The sequence below is a fragment of the Magallana gigas genome, chromosome 6 (assembly GCF_963853765.1).
Source record: "Magallana gigas chromosome 6, xbMagGiga1.1, whole genome shotgun sequence".
NCBI lineage: Eukaryota > Metazoa > Mollusca > Bivalvia > Ostreida > Ostreidae > Magallana > Magallana gigas.
In genome coordinates this window covers 32,321,596-32,342,874 of record NC_088858.1, presented here as the reverse complement: position 1 = coordinate 32,342,874, position 21,279 = coordinate 32,321,596, and the positions used below count along the sequence as shown (strand labels likewise).

Sequence of the window (21,279 nt, the reverse complement as noted above, 5' to 3'; positions counted from 1 at the left end):
TATGTATTGGCCCCCATGGATGGAGATATATATTATGTAAGATGCTGGTTATATATTGTAAGCCGGTTTCATGATTTGGGTGAATTGCACCGCATGATCAGACGACAGCTTACCAGAATCTTTATTCTGGTTGTTCACGTCCAACCTTTGAAAAAGTTCAATTTTCTTTAGGTTGGGTTTTCTTTCCAAGAAGTCCGACATATCGATATCTAACTCATCCTCTACTGTGAAATAAAAGTTGGTTTCTGTTTATATTCTTGTAATTCATATCTCATATTTATCTGTATATGTTAATCAAATCATCTACAATATGTGCAAGGGGTTATATATATAGTTTTGCACTCGTAATTAGTTCATACATATGCTTTAAAAAAATTACTGATGTTAGTTTGATAATAATTACTGGTGTATTCTTAAGGTCTATATATATCATACATATATCAAATATATTCTATCTAATTGTCGTGGAGAGAAAGCAGTTTGTTTTAATCTCAAGGCACATCTAATACTAAAGTGATTATATATAGATAGATCGTATGTAGGTCACACAGATGACACTAACCCTCCACTTGTGGTGGTGGATCTGGTTTTTTGGTGGTGTGGACTCCAGGGAGAACGTTTTCAATGTTGTTGGGACATTGACAGTTGCACTGAGGTTTCTCAGTGTTCGAGACCTCCTTGGGTTTGGATGTAGTTGAAGGTGAGAGCGTAGATTTTTCTAATAAAAATGGGAATTAAATCAAAATTCAAAATGAAACAAAAAACACCCTTTTGAAATAAAACTTATACAAGGTAAACCCACACGAATAATCAAATAATAATAAAACACAATCCAAAACTTCATTTGAATTCATGTTGTTAAATAAAATTCAGAGATAGAGAGAAAAAAAGTCAAGAAGTTTGGCAAAACTAGCAAGAAAAAACTTCCAGTTGCTTTAACTGATTTAGAAAAGGATTGCAAATAAGTTGCCACTTTCCTAAATCAGTTTAAACTGGGGAAAAATACAATAGAAACATCAGAGGAAAACTCATGCAGGCTAACATTTATACATACCTTCTGGTCCACAGCCACTATGGGCGCCAGTTAGTATACTTTGAATTCTAGAGAGAAAATGAAAAACTCTTTTATTAGATCTATCATTTAAAGACACTGACACAGCTTATCCTTTTGATTATTGTATGGAGTTGTTACAAAATGTCTCCATACATCATTCAAAAAACTTGCACTTTTTGAAAAAAAGAAAAAAAATCTAGGTTAATCAAATGACTTCTGTCATGTTTTTATTAGTTTTCCGTTACGGCACATGAATAATTAATACCGCTTCTTTAAGATTACGAGTTGGTTTATCATTTTGGTCATGACTGTGACTTACCCTCTATCACTCGCTGCACATTTGTCATCGACCCAAGAACAGTAAGGATCCTGGAGCCTTACGCATGACCTAAGATTAAAATAGAAAACAAAAAAATTATTTGTCATGTGAAGCACCGCATCACATACATGCGCAAAATGCTTTACATTGAAAAACCAGTGCATTTTGTTTTATTTTTATGTGACATTTTCTGAATGCCCATATGAGAACAAACATGTTTATATATCTTGTGCATCTTCCCATTGCTTTTGTCTCTTTGTATAAGATGGTTTTTTTTTTTCTCCCCTGACTTATTGTCATGCATAATTTTTGTTTTTCACTGTATTATTATGAGAGGTTATATATAAAAGAATATGCATAAAAATTAAAACATAACTTAAAAAATGTCAATTTTAAGTGTTGTTCTGCACTGAACAAAATCATCTTTTACTTAACAATTCAAGTTAGAGCTATGCAATAATTTGTAAAAGTAAATAAAAGATGTCAGCACTATGGAATCTGAATACAAAGCACAGCCTCCATCTCAAAAAAGCTTTATTTGTCCGATGCATATTTTCTTAAACAAAAAAACTCTGCTTCGTCATGAAATATGTGGACTTATTCAAACAGACACACGGATGGTTGGAGAAGAAGATAGAGATCGCGGCCTAATGAATACACAGAGACTTCATCCCCTTGTGTTTGCCAACCACCCATTGCGACGGAATGGGATCAAATTAGTAGACCTTTTGCATTCCACACTTAAAGAGCATTGAACGTGATGTGTCCAAGAATGGAATAAAAGACTTCTAGGTATGATGTACCATAAAGATATCCCATATTTGTTATTTGTACAGATCCCTGCGATCTTCGTAATTGAAGACTTTGTACGGCAATACTTGAAAGGGATTCAAGTGCTTTTCAGTGAAACTGATGCAAAATTGGCGCCTTGAGAGCAAAAAGGTGTGTGTTACTAAATATGTCCACCAGGAAAAACAAAAACCCATGCATTCACCGCAGTTTTAGACGCAGTTTTATAAATGTCAAATCATTACTCTGACTGCATGTCACCTGTCAGTATATCACTGTCTTCTGCTTACGTCTGCGGTTTACAGTTATATCCACAGTTATACTCATTGTGTAAAGATCTTGTAGAAGTTGTGAAGAGGATTGTAAAAAAATTAAAACTTTTAGGGACTTCTAGAGGTCCTAGATACTCCAAAAGTGTGAAATACTGGACCAGAGTTTACTCTCATGTTCTATATTGAAATCGGGGGGTTAAAATATGTTGTAAAGTACCCCCACTCTTTGAAGTTGTCTGGAAGATGGCTACCCCCAGCACAGTTAGCACATAGCTTTTCTCTCCAATTTGAATGGCTTCGGTATGCAATATGAACTAGACCAACAAGGCCATATATTTTTTTTTCCAACACATACCTGTCTCGTAAGTGGTGGAATTATCTCTGTTTGCGTTAGCTTGTTTGACAGGTCAGATTGACTGATTAAAATTCTTCTGCTTGGAAAAAATAATCTTGATTTTTTCTTCTAGGTATTTTATTTTTAGATTTAAAATTTGATTGACTGGGAATAAATGTGGGTTCCCATGACCCCCCTTCCCCATAATTTCTTTAAAAATGACTGTAAAAATGGCTTTAATTTTAAGATTTTTTTATTACCTGCATGACTCTTGGTGTTCGCATTGATGCAGTGGGACAGAGATGACCTTTTCTTTGGAGATCACGATGAGTTTCTCTTTCCCATTGGCTCTATAGATCTTCAGACCAGTGACGGCGTACCCATCGGGGAATACCTTGATGTCCTCAATGACCACTGTCTCCACCTTTGACCCTTGACCTTTATTGACCACCTTGAGAACCCGACCATCATCTAGTAGAAAAAAAAGAAAGAAAATATTTGTTAACTCTTTGACTTATCTTTGATCATTTTCTATAAAATTTCTCGATTTCTCCTTTTCATGTCAGGAAATCTTAAATAAGACCTCTTTTGTGTTGTAATTTGTTCGCAATACGTAGGTTAAATGAGGGATTTATGTAGTCTAGTTAAATATGAGGTTTATGAATCTCAACTGTAGTTTGTTCCACTATGGTGCAATAACGTGCCTTTCATACATATAATTGCCTAACTGATCTATCATTAGATATTTAAATCTTTTTAAATCAATGATAATTGAGGGGAGTCGTTGAACAACTTCAATAGCAAAGGGGGCACCAGTGTTTAACCAAATGCATTTATCTCTTGAAAGGGATTTTGAAATGGCAGTCATTATTTTCTACTTTACAGCTTCCACAAAGTGGTACAAGGAGACAGAAGAAGACGATAAGACTACAATTACGTCTCCCCATACCCCCAGTGTTACATACACTGGCTCCTTATCTCACAGCCAATGCCTGGTGCTATGGAGGCGGCAGACAAAAGCAAGCTTTTAAGAACCCCCAAAAATCGTATGTAAATCAGTCAGTAAAATGCTTGAAAAACCTCCAATCATTTTTATGATTCCACAAATCATCTTTTGTGAAGTGCTGATTTTCGGGGATGATACCCAAGAGGCCATGTTTACCTACACTCAGACTGTTATGTCACAGGGGGAAATTTATAACACATTTTCTGTCAAAAATCTTACCCCACATGTCTTGGCGCAAGAAATATTTAAGCGCACTTGAAGGGAAAAAAAAACCTTAAAATACTTTCGAGATTGTTAAGTCTCCATGTAATAAAAGCATCTTGGTTTGAACCGAGAAAAAAATGCTCTGTAAAATATAAACTCACCAGTTCCAACGAAAATGACATCATAGTATCTGCCATCGCCAGCATGGACCTGCCAATCAACAGCAATTTGGGTCATCCTGCCTCTGAAGTTCAGAAACGTACATCATTATTAGACAGCGTACATAAAAACAAAAAAACCAAGCACCTGGCCTATCATGATAAGATAGCAGATTTACTCTCCAGCAGATTTTTTTTTCTTCTTCCTTTTTAATAAACATATATATTCTAAATGTCGATCACTTTTACTACTTGAGATATACTACGAGAATTTTACCACACGGATATCTCAAAGGGAGTTCCAGGCAATCCAGAGAGTGATAAGATGTATTATAAAGATAATCAGTTTTTTTGGCTACATATTGGGTTTTATTTTCAGATCCACAGAAATAACAGTCTGTCTCGACTAGATAGCGCGACAGTTTTCCTGCATGTGCTTCCCTTTATTTTGTTATGTCACCAGATGTACGTCACACAGACTTTCTCTACTGTTCTTTACAATCAAATTGACTCCTCGTTTGATGTTTTTCCGATTTGCCTTTTTTTTTAGGGGAGTGAATCTTAACACTTTCATTATCAATCAAATAAATGTAGGTTGGGAAAGAAGCTTGCAAATTAACATTTACTATAACAGGAGCCCATAAAAATAAAGTGAAACATTAAACAAGACTGGCGTAATTTGACGGAGACAGAAATACTGAATGATCCATCATAGGTTAACACCTCATTCCGAACAATTTATCACTTTATGATAAATATTAATTAACACCGAAAATTGACTTTTATCCATATCCATCTAGCAAACCGTTTTATAATAATATGTTTATTATTCTAAATTAAGAGGTTAATGGTTTTCCTAACTTTTAAAGACTCTATAGTCGGGTCAATTAACTGGCAGACTTCCTGCTTGATTTTTTTTTCCGAGAAAAAGGTTTTTAAACTGATCTAACCTTCTTTTTCAAGGAATGGTGTGTATTTAAGTTTTATCTTGAATTTGAATGCAGCTTTGAAGAAAAAAAACCCAATTTCTTAAATGTGCCTTATATGTGTCTTTAATGTGGCTTAAATGTCTACTTAAATGTGCCTTGAATACTCACTTAAAAGTGGGTAGAACTATGAGGGGACTTCCTCCAGCACTGGGGACAGCTGGGTCCATCAAGGTGTGTGATTTGATAAAGTTCAGCATGGGTTCCGAGATCTGATAGGAGTCATTGACACAAATGCTGGGGTGGGGGTTTCGGTCAGGGTTGGGGTGCGAAATGGGAAGCCAGTTATGATAGGTGGACTCTTGTCCCTTGAACTTCCCCATGAATGTCCTCTCAATATCGGCCAGTTTGAAGGCACAAACTGCTGATCCCTGGATGCTGTTAGAGGGAGTACGGAAAACTGCATAAAACATGTCGGTCCTGTTATCACTTCTGTCGGTTGACATGTAGTTGCCTTGACCCATCTCTGACGTAGATTCTGCAAGAGAGAGAGAGACGTTAAAGATAAAAGTACACATATATCTTGCTTCTGTTCGATGAAAAGTATGCAAACTTCTCATCCATAATCTAATGCTCCTCGCTTCAAGGTAAAGCGCCCCTGACAGGTATAAAACATCTTGTGAGTGTAAGTTACATAAGAACTTCCATTACAGTCGCCCAAAACAATTTCTCCTCCTGAGGAGAAAGCAATAACTGTCTCTCTTGCAAGAATCTGTGAAAGCTGTACAAAGGTATTGCGTTCAGATGTAATGACAGATTTATTACACCAGCAAACAATACATAGGATGAAAAAACCCTGCTATTTCTGAGGAATTCAGCATTGTTTGTCTTTTTTTTTATTTGGGTTTTATCAGACAATATAAACAAACATTAAAGTACAGAGTTCTAATTGCTTTCAAATTGTCGCATTAGGGTCAAGTATGTCCTATCCCTGTGATAATCGTAAATCTGGATCAGCTCCAAAATCAAAGCTGTTTTTTTCAGGATTTTTTGTAAACAAACCAAATCTGAAAAGAGATTGTTAAAAAAAACTTGTTGACACTTACGAATTTCATCCAGGTAGAAAGGATATTCCCCAGGTATGCTGCAGTTTAATCTGGCCTTGAAGAATGACGTCCAGATGCTTTTCATCATGATCTGGCCTCCTCTGTCATTCTTACAAATTCTGGCTACTCTTGAGAAAACAGTCTACAAAACAAAAAGAATAATGATGCATTAATGAATATCATCATGGATGGAAATTAAATGTAAATAATTAAAATCAATCATCTAAATGGAAGGGATGTGAGTTGGGGGTTAAGGATTCTAAAATACTGCTTGCAATATAGGCATGAAACCATATGCAATAAATTCAAGAAGGGTAATTTTTCATCTGAAGCTCAATCAGTCAAGTGAGCATTTTGCTGCTGTGGCTGTTATCAATCAAAGGAAGCAAAGTTATTAAGTGTACTCCTTTTAGGGAGTTATTTTTCATGAAAATTTGAAGATACTAGCATGTTTTGTTTTGGAGCTATTTGGGAGGTGGGGGTCAGTGAAGTACAAAATGATTTAAGTCCGGGCCAATTTAACATCCCTTGGAGAAAGATGGCCCGCGTCAGACGTAACTCAGCCAAGAGATGAACTGTCCTGTCCCCGCAGTGGACACTAACACTCCTCAGTGACAACAATACACACAGTGACAGAGGGCTGTTCACTCAAGGGACCCACCGGAGAAATAAATAGGGCACAGCTGGGCAAGGGACAGGACCGATTTATTAAATATGCAAACCAAAAATAAATTACCTTTCCACAGTTAATATGTTCCACTGCAGTCTCTCGAAAGAAGAAGTATATTTTATCCTTGATGTCAAAGGAGCCGACAAAGTTGGGATCTGAAAGTGAACAAATAAGTTTAAAGAATAGGTTTTACAAAGTGATGGTTTTGATTAGGATCTATATATGAGTGTGCTGCGGTTTTTTTGGTAATCCTCATCATTTTCATAACAATCGAAAACAGGTTTAACCCAGCAATACCCTGTCAAAGTTATCAACCTCATCTAGCCATAAATAAGGTCCTCGACTTTCTCTGTATGCAAATTCACTGTTTTCGGAAAGTGACTGGGTGCAAAAACAGAATACATAAAAAATTTAAAAACCTATTTTTAACCAACAAATATCATATCATTTTGGATGAAATTTGATATTTTTAGAAAGTCATAGATACAATATCAAAAAAAGCCCCAATTTATCCTTATAACTTGTGAGGTAATGTCATACAATGATGACGAGAAATCTGAGGGCTTTTCGACATAAACACACTCCTTGTAACAAGGCTGGATGACCATTCTGAATACACAGTTTATTTATGGGATAATAATTCTTTACAAAATCTCCCAACCATCTTATTCCAAAAGATACATCAGACTTCAGTCTAAAGTGGGTCGATTTTTAAAACAGATAGGGAAAATGGAGAACTATGACTTTAACTGTACTAAAAATAACATTAGGGGAGGAAAAAAAAAATAGAAATGTAAATTTATTCTGCTTTCTCTTCCAGTTCTCAAAGCTGTTCTTTAAGTATCCTGAGAGAACAGGCAAAATTGTAACATGACCAATATACCGGGGTATTGCTGAAAATAAGACTTATTACCGTTGAGCCATTTGGAGTCATGTTGTTCAGTTCGAAGACCAGAGGGGCCATTACTGGTGCTGAAAATAAGTGGGTCACGTTCGGAGAAATCGGACACAGTTGCAGAAAACAGCTTGCCATCTGCAAATGAAAAAAAATTAGAAGGGTTAAAGAATAAGATTAAGCGGATTTAATTTCTGATTGGATGTCTGTCTGGTGAATTAGAGAGCAGGCACAACATATCAAGAGGTTCAAGGGTTCAGTGTGCATGAACAGCCAATAGGTACAGCGATAATCGAGATCTAATTTCTCAGACAAAGCGAAAGGTCTGCAGGTCCAGGAAGACCCAGCATCCAGTTCCATTAAGCCCGGTGGAGCATGGATCATTGCTGCAATGAATTGCACAGACCAAGCATTTCACTGTCTAATCTTTCATTTCCTTTTTAACATTAAATCATCAGGGAGCCAGTATGGGGATCGCTTTCTTGCCATGTTATTGTTTTTATAGCCTTGTGTAGGCAGTTGTTGACATGAAGTCCTTTTGTCTGTCAAATTCTATGACTGTGACATTACATTGAGGAGATTGAGCCAGACCCTTGTCGTCTGGTCTGGTTGAATTCCATCTCTTTGGGGTGGTCCATCTCGGGAGAATGAAACAGTAACTTTATATTGACCTAATTAATCTCAACAGGACTCTATTTCCACTTAACCTAGATTCACTCCATGTATCACAAGGGCATGGTCCATGTTGCATGGAACTTATAATGACATTTTGATAAAAAAACATTTTGTGAAATCAATACATGTCTGCAATTTTCCAAATCCCACCATGGAACCAATATTGCATAGATATGAAGACATTAATGAAGTTTGAGGGTTTATCGCTGTCCATTAAGATTAAAACTGGATGTACTGTTAAACTGACTGACAAATAAATGCCAGAGGACTGGTAATGTAAAGCCAGGGACTCACCTGAGAACACATAGGTACTATTGTGGCGGGGATCAAAAGCGCATTGACCCACCCCCTTTTCTTCTCCGCTCATTACGTAGGTCATCTCCTGCAAAAGCAAATTAAAATAGAATTCTACAGTTACCTAGCTGGGAGGAGAAAATTTTGTTATTTCAAAAACAAATTTAAAATATATCTGTTTGCTTAGGCTTCTGAAATATCAATGTATATATATTTCTAAGACAAATATTGCTCTATGTGTTGTTGCTTTCTAGACCTTAGTTTTTCAAAACTTGATTAAATTTTCACACTGCTCTGTTTAGTTTTTAAATGAAAACTCTGCATTTAAAAGACAATATTTGTTCAATTAGACATTATAAGAATTAGCCTGGACTTTTTCCTGACGCATATTTACAGACAACTTTTATCCATTTTAGAGAGTAGCCATATATAGATGAGTAAACATCCTGAAATTTATGACAGCATTTACTTCAAGTGAATAACTTGTTTGCTAGCCACAAGTGAAAGTTCAGCATTTTCAACTTGCGGAAACTAATTATCTCTTTGGGGAACTTTTTAAAATAGAAAATTTGGTTAATTGTATGTATACTTAACAGGATGTATGTTTCACCTGTACCATAATAAAACACTCAGGAAAATGGGCAGTTCACCCACCCCCTCCCAAAAAAGCCCACCCCTCTGGACAATTTTTGCGGGCTTGAATCATTTAGAATAATTGCCCTGAATCTAACAAGACATAAATCTATTGTCAGGTGTCACAAAGAGGATAGTGCCCTATAACGTCATCTTAATTTCATGAAGAAAAAAAAACACCAAATAAAATGATGGTGTGTGGGGGTACACGTAAATCTTGAATTTGTCATACAAGTCCAGATGGGTAAATCACGAGACTTCAGAAATTTATCTAAATTGTAGTGAAACTTGTACACCTGCGGCCCATAATAGACCATTTGATACAAGGCCAAAAGTTAAGTCCCTCTCGCTTCGATAAAAAGCTTATTTTTATTGTAATCAAGTGTCATAACATGCTATCATATTTCAGATAGGTCTCTTATGGGGGACTATCATCAATAAGGTGATAAAAATCCCGTCAGCCACAACACTATAAAAGGGAAGGTCGTAAAGCATTCTCTGATCACATTAGACCCTTGCTTTGGTCTGACAGAAATCGGAGGCCAGAAATAGTACCGTGGGTCTTAAAATATAGATATAAATAATCCCCCTTCTCCCCATTTCAGGTGGTCCAAAGAAGAAAGGGGTGAACAAGATTTAAAGGAAACTTGGCACAGGTGATTTTCTGGTGTCAGTGAATTATCCACTTAATACCACCAAATTTTGATAATATATGTCCGATTGGTTGCAGCAGATAGCTTCAAGCCAACAATAGCATTGATTGGATATGAGTGGGTGACAGTACTATTAAATTACTGGGAATGGCAGGAAAAAGGACCCAAATTTTTATCAAATCATGATATGGTACTTCCAAATTTGATGCTATTAGGATTGGGTTTTAATTATTCTATCGAATCGTGAGATTTACTGTTGCATCGAAATTGATTATATTCTGCAGGCATACTAAAACCCATTGACTTGCATTTTTCAATGCCATTTTAGCTGATATGACAGTTCCTTCTAGGTAATGTCATATCATCCTAATATCAATACAGAACCACTGAATAAAAGATAATTTTTCATGTCACCGATTATGCATACTGTAAATTAATTAATTACTTAGCGAAATTTTTTGCTCATTTTATCCAGTATTGCATGGGTTTGGTTTATTCATTAAATTCAAATCTATCTTAGAAAAACAAATCGCTTTTCTTGATAAATGACCAACTGACCGCCTTATATTACTTTCAATAACACGAAAAAGCAACCTTTCATTCATGGAATTATGGAACGGCCATACATAATAGGTTTTTAATACAATGGACTTTGCAGTCCCGGTTACTCAACAATTATATACTGGACCAAACCTACCTCACTCTTGACATAGGAGCGACACTTTGGCTTGAATGCATTGGTGCCACACACGAATAATTCCCCAGATGGTTTCTTGCCAATGACCCTGATATGATTTTGACATTCTTCCTGGAGAACAAAAGAAAAAAACAGCCATTAATAGAATTGAATGTGAATAGGTTAGGCACTGACAAAAACAAACAACTTGACTTTGGTCACCAATGCCAAAATATATTGCATATGGCTTAATGTGTTGTTGAATAACAATGGCCATTGCAATGTACTAGAAAATATACACATGTATTAAATTTGATTCTGCAGGGTGGACATTTTTTAATGAAATTTTAAGAAATCTATTACTGTATTTGAAACCTTAATATTAATTTAAGTTCGGGGTGATATGACACTATGAACTTCACAGCTCTGTATGATAAGGGTGGATACATATACTGTTTCACATTTACATGATATATTTGTTGTGACATTTTCATCAAGTTCTTCCCTTACAACAGAAAAAGAAGAAAACTGCCCCAGATTTCATATACATCAGATCTAAAATTATGCACGTATATATGCATACATTTCAAGGATTGTCCCATCATTTGATGGATATTAACTACGGCGGTTTATAAGATCTACCTGTATTTATATTCTCTGGAGAAAGCTGCAGACAGAAAGCTTGTAAATGTCAACTACTGCGAAATGCACCGGTGATGCTGGGGAAGAAGAGGAGCAGTCTGATAGCCTTATTATTTTACATTTATTACATAACCCGATATTGCTATTACGTAAAACGGGAGGGTCTCTATTCATAATCGGAATCACCAGTCAAAACAATTAATGCTCTGTGTTTGGGAGGGCTAAACCTGCAACTCCTGGTAAATGATATGTTCGTTCCTGTATTCCTTTTTTTATGTTTTTATGTTTTTCCCCCACGTGCCTTCAATTAAGTCATTCATTGTTAGGTCAATTTGCAACTGTTAATTCTTTACAGTCTGTCAAATGTTTCTGTTGTGTTATTTTATTTTTTTATGATCAATGTTTGCATGCACTGAAAAAAAATGGAAAAACACTTCGAGATTTTCAAAACAAAACTTGTTTTAGAATTAATTTTCGTCTACGTCAAACTGTTCTGCTGCTTATTGCGACTCAGTCTATTCTAAATCCCTCGTGCAAAGATTAACAATAACAGTCGTAAGCTATTTAATTTATTAATTATCAAAGAAGAGAGAAATCAATATTTCTCCCCCCTCTTGAAGACTTTAAAAGAAGTTCGATTAGTTATTGCATGTTAAGAAATGCTTCATTTGTTGGAGTCCCAAGTGACTTTACACATACTTCACAAGACAACAGAATAAGAACAGCTGCATAACATGGCAGGACCTAATGAATTAAAACTCGGAATCTGCAGTCATTAATCTAGCTCGGAACATGAGAAACCAGTATCTTTTGTTTTATCACGGCCCATTTGTCTATTGTCTTCCAAAACTGGGCCGCAGCGATAACCCAACAGATAACTCCCGTAATTAACCTTGGTGTAATTCAAGACCATACCGTTCCATCTTTTTGATATCTAGAGATATGGCACAATGGGTTTTGTTAGTGGATTCCAGTTGCATTTTATTTTTCTCTCTCTCTGTCCTCTACTCCAGGGTAAACAATCTGCCATAGTATAGGTATTTTAAGAAGGACCCTTGTCACTGGGTACTCAAACCTGCTCAGATCGTTCGCAGGTGTTTACCCGTGGTGTATATTACACTCTTAATGACTGTAGCTACCCCTGCCTTGGCAAATATCATTAGCCGAGATGGGTATGGATCTTGCATGTTTCGGTTCCATAAGACAGATTTTTTTTGTCCTCTTGGAGTACATATTAAAGAGTTTTTCATTCAGGCGAGAGGTTACTCCAGCTGTTTTTCATAACAAGAACACATTCAATTTAGCTGTGACTGAGCTTAATAAGGAAAGGTTTAACCGAACTTTTCCTTTTGTGCATTAATATACTGGCTCCATAAATTCAGACTTGTCATCAAAACTCATCACCATCACTCCGACATATCTCATCTGAGCTGCCACTAATTTGATGTAAATGTCAGTGTCTTTTGAGGTCTATTCAGTACTGTGTTCTGTTTTCATTTGGTTGAAGGTCAACTTGAATAAAACAAAAAAAAAAAAGAGCCAAACTTACCTCTGTTTTCATTTTGGTAAGGCACACTTTCTTATCAAAATCTCTGGGTTCCCATTCAATTCTCTGCAAGAAAGGAAATAAAGAAAATTAAAAGATGAAAAATCAAAACTAAAAAGTTTATATCATTAAATAGAGTAATATCTCTCTGTACTTTAAGATATATCAGGATCCATTATCAATACATGATAGATATAAATATAAATATAGATATCAATATTTTTGCTTTCTACAGATAGCAACAGAGCGGATAAGATAAGAGGTGGATGGTTTTGTTTGTTTATGGGGCTAGGTGAGTTTGACACAATCATCATAACCTCGAAATGCACATCCGCGCGAGTGCAATGTGCTCGGGCTTGCTGCAGTAACAACATACAGCGTATATATAACAACACACAACGCACACAGCGCAGACAACAGACGTCTGCCAATCAAGGGTTGTGTCACAGACTTCCTACATCATATATATCAAGTGTTTCAGAGTAATACCCTAGATTTACCTTCCTGATAAAAAATAACACCCTACTAATGAAAGAAAATAAGGGGGGACATGTACCCATTATAGGCGAGTGACACCTGATTGACAGGGTGCCCCGGTAGTTGAATGACGATTGGGATTACAATCCCCGGCTTCTGTGTCCGCTCCATCTGTTGACAAATCAGGTCAGCGGGTGACTAGCCCAGGTGTGAGAGACAAAGGTGAAAAAAGACTTTGCCCACCCTTATGTTGTCTTCTGTACATTGCCGAGTTACACAGTATACCCTATTGTGTGTCAGCCACTCCGAAACAATTATGGAGGCTGGGGCACCCGATTATCTGCTTGATTGGAGCAGCAGGGGGAGAAAAGACATTATATTTATGACTTTCACTCCAGAGATTAGAGAATGCAATACTGTCATTAAGCATCAAGATTCTGGAGCACTTTAGGAAATGCATAATGTGCATAGTTGTGTAATGGGCGGTAGTAAATGAGATAGCTCAAGGAGCTTACTGTTCTGTTTTAATGATTTACTCTTTCATCTGGTCCTTAAAATCAGGATGGAAGACCTTTTCAGATTCTTTTTTTCTTTCAGGAAGTGCACCTGTTGGCAATCTATCCCCCTGGGTTATGATCTTTAATGTGTTACATCATCTACAGCTAAGCTATTAAATTCTTCTTTTAATAATAATGGAATTCCTCATTTACCTCTAGAACATTTTCCTCCAGCGTTGCCATACTGATGTTGTACATCTTGTTTCTGTGGAGAGAGAGAAAAAAGAAATGAAAGAAAAAATAAAATGAATGAGTCGTGATCAGTGTCAAAGATTCGATCAACATCATGTCTCCAATCTTTCTCCCATTTTGACCTTATGTGACTTGAAATACAAATGATGAGTAGTGCATTTTTCATTCAATATCAAGACCTGTCGGCCAATTCCTCTCTTAATAAACACAGCTTATGTTTGCCGATTCAATTTTTTTTCTTCTCTTTCTCTCTTCAATTTTTCACTATCAGACTTGCCAGACCTATATTTCAACTATCGTCTTCTAATATCTAATCATAGGGGAACAGGAAAAAGGCGTCCATTCAATTTCTCCCCCTATACAATGCTTAATGGGTCACTTCAACTGGAGGGTGGTGCCAAGATTTACACAAAAAACTAACCCAGCCAGATAATACACTTCATTTTATTGGGAAATATTGACTTTAGTTCCCCCATATTACCATGCCTAGCTCTTATTTGATTCACATGTACATCTGAATAAATAATTCATTTCATTACATCAGGGCCTTTGATCTCGTAAGAACACATGTGCACTATCCTATTACTTCTTGCATTGAAGAAAATTGAGTTCTTCAATCGTCAGACATGCTCAAATTTTCTTACTTGCCTGTTGCTGTGAATCAGACAATATTTCAATACATGCATAAACTCTTCGACCCAATTTTGCACCATCCCATTCTATTTCGTTTCAAAATTCCCCCTACACACAATATCACCTTTCTTCGTTTCTATTTATTCATATGACAAAATATCATTGTCTGCAGTTTGTTTCATTAACAATTTTTTTATCAGGTTATACTTTTGATGGTTAAATTGCCAATCCTTCTCCAGTATATGTAAATGTGTGAGTAATTCATATCCAGTACTAAAAAACAGCCATTGCGCAATATCTATATCCTTTATAGGTAGAAAGTTTTGTGCTATGATCAGAAATGTAAGAAATATTTGTGGGAATACCATACCTCGCTCCAAGTAACATGGACTCTTTCTCCGCTTCGATCAGTTTATAATGGGGGTTGTTACCGCTCTCGCCTTGGTAAACCTGCACTCCATGCAAATCTGTGGAATAAATTTTTGTTAAATTATTCTGAATGCTAAATTCATGTCCATCAATTACAATAAATCAAACCATTCATGCTTTTGTAACAACTTTTCCAGAATTTAATTCATTTTCTACACACTTTTCATTCTTGTTTGATTAATCAATCAACTTGTTTTTGGTTGAAATCAGCAAAAATATCTGATCATGAAGCACATAACTTCCATAGAATGCAAATTGCTATTTTTTTTAATTTGTCTTTCAATTTTCTGAAAAGCATGTGGTCAACAAAATGATTTTCAGCATGTTCTTCATTGGTATAATGTTGTGTCTATATAATTCAGGTAGCATGGGACTTATTGTTAATTCTTCCCACTCTGGGGACTTGAAAAATACATCAGTCTTACTAAGGGGTAAAATTAAAGTGTCAGGCCTAGCTGTTTGACAGTCCATGATGGGAAATCCTTTATTTTGCCAAGAAGCAGGGCACCTGTTCTATGGGGTGCCTCCTTCGCACTAGAATTATATTCCCTTTTCTCACACAGAAATCGCTGTGCTGGAAATACCTTGGTCTGAATTAAGTCTGAATTAAGGAGAAAATTCTCAGCAGCCCATTCAGATGAGCATGAATAACAACAATATCCAAATTAACATAAAAAAGCTGAGCCTACAGAATCATATTCTTATTTTAACACCAATAAGGAATTAACACCAATGGAAAAAAAATCTTTATGTTGGATCTGCTTTCAAATAAAACTCGTAATTTGCAAGTCAAGAATACATTGTGAACGATGCAAGAAAGTGGGGAGAGAGATGCATTAATGCTTGTGGTTCATAAATTCTCTTCTCTTAATTCATTTTGCCTGACCTGTTTTTGAGTATCTAAAGCCCCTCGTATTAATGGTAACTTGCTTAGAGCGCAGACTGCAAGGTCCATATCACATTAAAGTCAGCACTGTATCTTCTTCAGACCGTGCAACATGACAGATATGGTACACCTGTGTAACTAACTTCTTTTTGTCTGTACAACATCATCATTTGATGTGCACAAACATCCTATACATCTTATGCATCCAGCTTTTAATATTAAAAAAAAGAAGAAAAAGACTTAAGGAAATACAGAGGGGGGGGGGGGGGGGGAGGTTTTTTCCCTTTTTTCATATTGCAGATGTACTTGGGTGCAACAGTCATAGAGTTATGCTGCTGACGCATCCTGATGCCCAGGAACCAAATTAACCAAGAAGTAAAGAAGTTTATTTCTATGGTAGTGTCAGATTTGATCTGTGAAGAGACAATTTAGCCAGCAGAGTCTTTCTGATAGCTTTGATAACCATACCCAAAGGTATCTGCTCTGTTTATCTACCTGGTGATAATCCCGTTTACTTAAGCCATGCATCTATCTGGTCAGTGGTCTGAACATAGCAATAACACCGTCTTACAACAATTACTGTCTATCACAAGAACACTAAGTTACCATCCCAATATCCAGGTTAAGTGGATTCAGATGAACCAAACCTAATCACTGAGTCAACAAAGGGTATATACTTTTTTTTTCTTTATCTACATGAAGCCAAAACAGCTAATTTATCATAGAAATATGGACGCAAAACTATCCTGTATTTTATGGCATGTCCCACAACGAGACCAAGTTGGGTTTCTTTTCACCGATGAATTATGATGCATCGTACGAACCTACACCATACCTAATGAAATGTCATTACACATTTAGCACGTAATTATGAAGAAACCATTATCATATCCCGTAACAATATGCTAGAATAAGCCTGTGTGTGCTTTTAAGTATTTTGTCAATGTCATTAATTTACTTGACGAATTATGCACACAAAATAATATTTGAACTCGTTTATGTTTAAAGATTAACAGGAATAAACAAAACACCCCAATCAATTAATGGCATCATTTGGCAGGGGAGAAAAAAAATCAATTGCCCGCGGCTTGTGTTGGTAAACGGTAATTTATTGGAAAATGAATGAAGGGTGTATCAAGTGAAAATATTGATAAGTTCCTAATAGAAAATTAAATTCTCCCTTGGTTGGTTAGGAGAGAGATAGTTAATATAGCAGACATGGAGATTCCTGTCCTGCTGTATTGACAACTGATGAAAGGTGTATATCATATGTGGACCCTGGTGTGTTTTCTTACGTCACAGCCTCAAAAAAATGACCCAACCCCGCTACCTATCTAAACACGCAGACACACAAGAAGCGGTTTCTATGTTTGCTGTACTTTCCAAAGGCCAGGTTTAAGTTACTGGAATTTAAAGACTGTAATTCAGCTGTTAGGAAGTTGTTTTTCCATAAGTTTATTTCAAACATTACCTACATGGTCTGATGTTTTCATTATTTGTCAGGCTAGCTGAGTCAAAATTCTCTGATTTTATTATTCATGTACATACCGTAATGTCGCGTGTATAACACGCACTTTTTTTCAGCCAAAATTTGATCAAAAGTGGGGGGTGCGTGTTATACATAGGACCAAAATTGTACCCCATTTTTTCAAGCCGTGATTCTTAATACCACGGGAGTAGTGACTGCCGATATAACGTGTTATGCAAATTGAATGAGTGTATACTAAATTTACTGCATCAGAAATACCTTATTCTTAATTTTTTTCCCCATGTATTGAAATATTTATCCTCTCTTAACACTATTTCTTGCATCAAACAAGTTTAAATATCGCCAGTGTATTCGCCAAATTACGTAAGCAGCCACCTGTTGACTCGGCGCGTGGTCAATGTTTGTTTAACAATTTCCGGTGTCAGAAGCATGCACCTCTCTGGTGTCGGACTTCACAGGGTGTTTTCAAGTGCATGTAGATAAGCAATTATTCTGATTTTATTAAACTTAATTACTTTGTGTCCCGTTATGCAGTTAAACGTTATTGCTTTACATAGACACTGCTAAAATTACATCGATCATTTGTACGACTTGATAATGACGATATACGACATACGAACGTTTCTTCACAATGTTTATTTAAACAACAATCATAGGGTTTGACTATAATTAATCAATTAAATAATTTCTGGTTTATGTCTGCAAACATTATTACTTTTAAGCACTAAGCTCGGTTGCCGTTCTTCTCTACGTATGATGATCTTCTACTTCTCCGATGTTGTAAGAACTCTTTACGAAGTGTCAAATGATATTTGATACCGCCCATGTAAATCGTACCGTCCTTTTTAATTAAAAGTGTAAGAACTTTGACTCTAATATCGCTTAGGCCATGTTCCGATCACGAAATTACAGTAATTACGCTTGGGTTAAAAAATCATCATTAAACATCGATAGTTATTTGGGAAAATGGCGGCCGTCGATTTTCATCGTCTGTGCTATGTTCCAATCTCAAAATTAAAGAAATTGCGCATGGATTATAAAATTAACATGAAACATCGATAATTTGGGGGAAAATGGCGGCCGTTGATTTTACCATTTTTTGGGTGCGTGTTATACATAGGACCTGCTGTTTTTTCGCCATTTTTTGGTCAACTTTGGGGGTGCGTATTATACACGAGTGCGTATTATACACGAGACATTACGGTATGTCAACCTTTATAAACTACAAATGTTATAAAATCGACTAACAACCCAATTCTGAGATAAATAGTATTCATCATATGGTACATTTATTTTACAAATTATCTTGGTGAAAATTCCCTTCAATTAACCTAGAAACTCTCACATGACAGAGACGGGTAAAAAAATGACATATATTTATTCGGATTTAATAACAGTATCACGTTGGTTTCTTTAAAGACATTATACCCAACACATAAATTGAGGTCAGTGCTCTTGGCTATTTTTATTCCGCCTTTAGACGTCTATACATGTGCTGTACTTGACCGTTCATTGTGCACCTTCCATTTCTTTTTTTCTTTTTTTTAATATAGTGGTGAAATCCCCTTCTGATGATTTTCATTCTGCTCCATGCAAAGCAATCTACTTTGAAAATCTGCCTAGAGTACGTACGTAGTATACAAAGTTTCTTTGCTTGCCAAATGGAATCAGTCCAGCAGATTAAGAGACAGATTAGAATGACGATGATAATTAAGAAATAAAATGAGCTCTGTTTATAGAAGAAAAACATGTAAAGTCCCTTTTCAGAGTGCATGACAATATTTGTATGAGATGACATAATCTGTGACATTGGGGCCAATATTTGTATTTGATCTATGTCAAACATTTGTGCTATATCATCCAGACATATGTATGTTTTTAAGATGGGTAGGTGGGGGAATATTGACCTCAAATTCATTTTTTTTTTTATTCATTTTTCATTTTGTTTTGGGTGTGGGTGGCAATTGATTCACTCTAAAATTTAAAACAAGAGCCATCTTTGGCTGCCTTGTGGTAAAAACAGAATGGTGATAGAAATTTGGTGACTAAGTTTAAAGTTATATGAAATCCCCAATCAGTCAGAATGAAGAGGTGTAAAAGACCGAAATCAAAAGGTGATTAGTTGCCATCTTGATCTGTCTTCTATTGAGTCATATTTTGAAATGCATTTATGGTTTATAAGCCGGTGTCCAACAACAAACAAGACACACAAAGGAGGGCTTTAACTAAACAAAAATAAGGAGAGTGCATTAGTAATTAATTCTGCTTTACTTTTATTTCTGTTTGCATTTAAAGAAGAAAAAAACCCCGACACCGTGTACAGGGATAAGAAAGGATTATCATTAAGTCTGACCAAGGTCGGTACAACCACATCAAAACAATCGGAGCTGATTTACAAAGTCACTATCTGCTGGATTAAAAGGGAGCCTTTTAAAAAACGTTTTCCTTGTTAACCAACTCAAAGTGCTAAAATTACCCCCTAATAGGTAATGACATTTATAAAACCAGCTTTTTCTCTCTCTCTCTCTCACTCCTGGGGGCCTAGCAAGTTTATGAGTTCAAAAATTGAATTTGGGTGAAAATTTTGTCCGAAGGGCTATGATTAAAAGATAAAGTGTTTTTAAAACGTTTCGAATTAAACACCTACTTTAAATGAGCAATTGCCACAATACAGACTTATCTAGATTTCATTCTTCTTAAATGTTGAGACAACTTTTAATCTCTTGGCTTTTTTTCAGGATCCAGTCTTCCATTGTTTTTGGTTTTATAATCATGATTGGAAACCCATGTATCCGTTAGTCAGATTTATACAACTACTTTTCTTAGTATTAAGGTTTATTTTTGGACGGTAAAACAATAGGGAATTATGTTTTGACTTTACATCAAAAGTCAGGTTGGCTCTTCTAGGCATATTTTTCAGTCAAATCTAAACACAAGAATTCACTAATGGATGCCAAACTATGTAACCCTCAAGTCACAAATGTCTGGAATCTTGTGAGAAAGTGTCAAATAGTTTGGTTATTTCTAAATTGAATGCATAATTAAAATGTCATCGAGTGATTTAGAAAAAGTTGAAATGGACTTGAAACATTCAGGGTTATTCCATACCATAATATGGTGCACTTAGGCACACCATGTTTACTTTAACTGTACAACCTTATGAATGACGTTAGTCTTGCCAATAAAAAGAGAACAGATTTCTAGTATGATGTACTGTGTGTTGTAATGTACCATCTGCTAATTGAACCCTAATCTTCTGTCATGATTTTGATCAAATCCTTCCTCAAGAGCAAAAACAGATAATCCCTCGTTTGGATGCTCCATTATCAGCTGGTGCTATATGGTTCCTAATGAATTGCATATAGATTTGCTAATAGGCCCACCTACTGAGCAATTAATGCAGCCAGATAAGACAAGAAGAGAGGGGTGAAAGTTAATGTCAAAGACACAAAGGAAGGGTCTCCTTCTGTGTGCCTGGAAGCCAAGGCAGGCCTCACTCTGTTGCAATAAAAGCCATGCTGAGAGCTAAGAGACCCTAGCGGCCACTGCAAACAGGATTACAGATATGGTCAATTATTAATGGTGATCTATCAATTCCAGACTCTGCCATTACTGAGAGATCATCAGAGGCCACATGCTGCAAGGTGTAAAGACATTCTGAATCAGTTATGTACAATCCTTAAATCAAGCTGTCAAGTCCTGAACCACTGAATCTTTGTTATAAAGGAGAGGTGTTAAGGTCATTACTGACCCCAGAAGGGAAA

At 36.1% G+C, this 21,279-nt stretch overlaps 1 protein-coding gene across 5 annotated transcripts in view; it reads right to left on the bottom strand.

Annotated features, from left to right (window-relative positions):
- The window catches only part of LOC105345498 (semaphorin-1A), a 37,466-nt gene that overhangs the window by 3,660 nt on the left and 12,527 nt on the right, over window positions 1-21,279 (bottom strand). For 2 of the 5 annotated variants that reach the window (XM_066089253.1, XM_066089252.1), the window contains 15 exons: window positions 15,082-15,178; window positions 14,040-14,091; window positions 12,856-12,918; window positions 10,686-10,796; window positions 8,703-8,790; window positions 7,752-7,871; window positions 6,905-6,993; window positions 6,169-6,310; window positions 5,234-5,600; window positions 4,140-4,222; window positions 3,029-3,239; window positions 1,374-1,442; window positions 1,055-1,101; window positions 563-718; window positions 114-224 (listed from right to left, as the gene is read on the bottom strand). In XM_066089253.1, the coding sequence (XP_065945325.1) occupies window positions 114-224; window positions 563-718; window positions 1,055-1,101; window positions 1,374-1,442; window positions 3,029-3,239; window positions 4,140-4,222; window positions 5,234-5,600; window positions 6,169-6,310; window positions 6,905-6,993; window positions 7,752-7,871; window positions 8,703-8,790; window positions 10,686-10,796; window positions 12,856-12,918; window positions 14,040-14,091; window positions 15,082-15,178 (1,806 nt within the window). The remainder of the gene's footprint in view (window positions 1-113; window positions 225-562; window positions 719-1,054; window positions 1,102-1,373; window positions 1,443-3,028; window positions 3,240-4,139; window positions 4,223-5,233; window positions 5,601-6,168; window positions 6,311-6,904; window positions 6,994-7,751; window positions 7,872-8,702; window positions 8,791-10,685; window positions 10,797-12,855; window positions 12,919-14,039; window positions 14,092-15,081; window positions 15,179-21,279) is intronic. The other 3 variants (XM_066089254.1, XM_066089255.1, XM_066089256.1) reach the window with 3 other exon arrangements.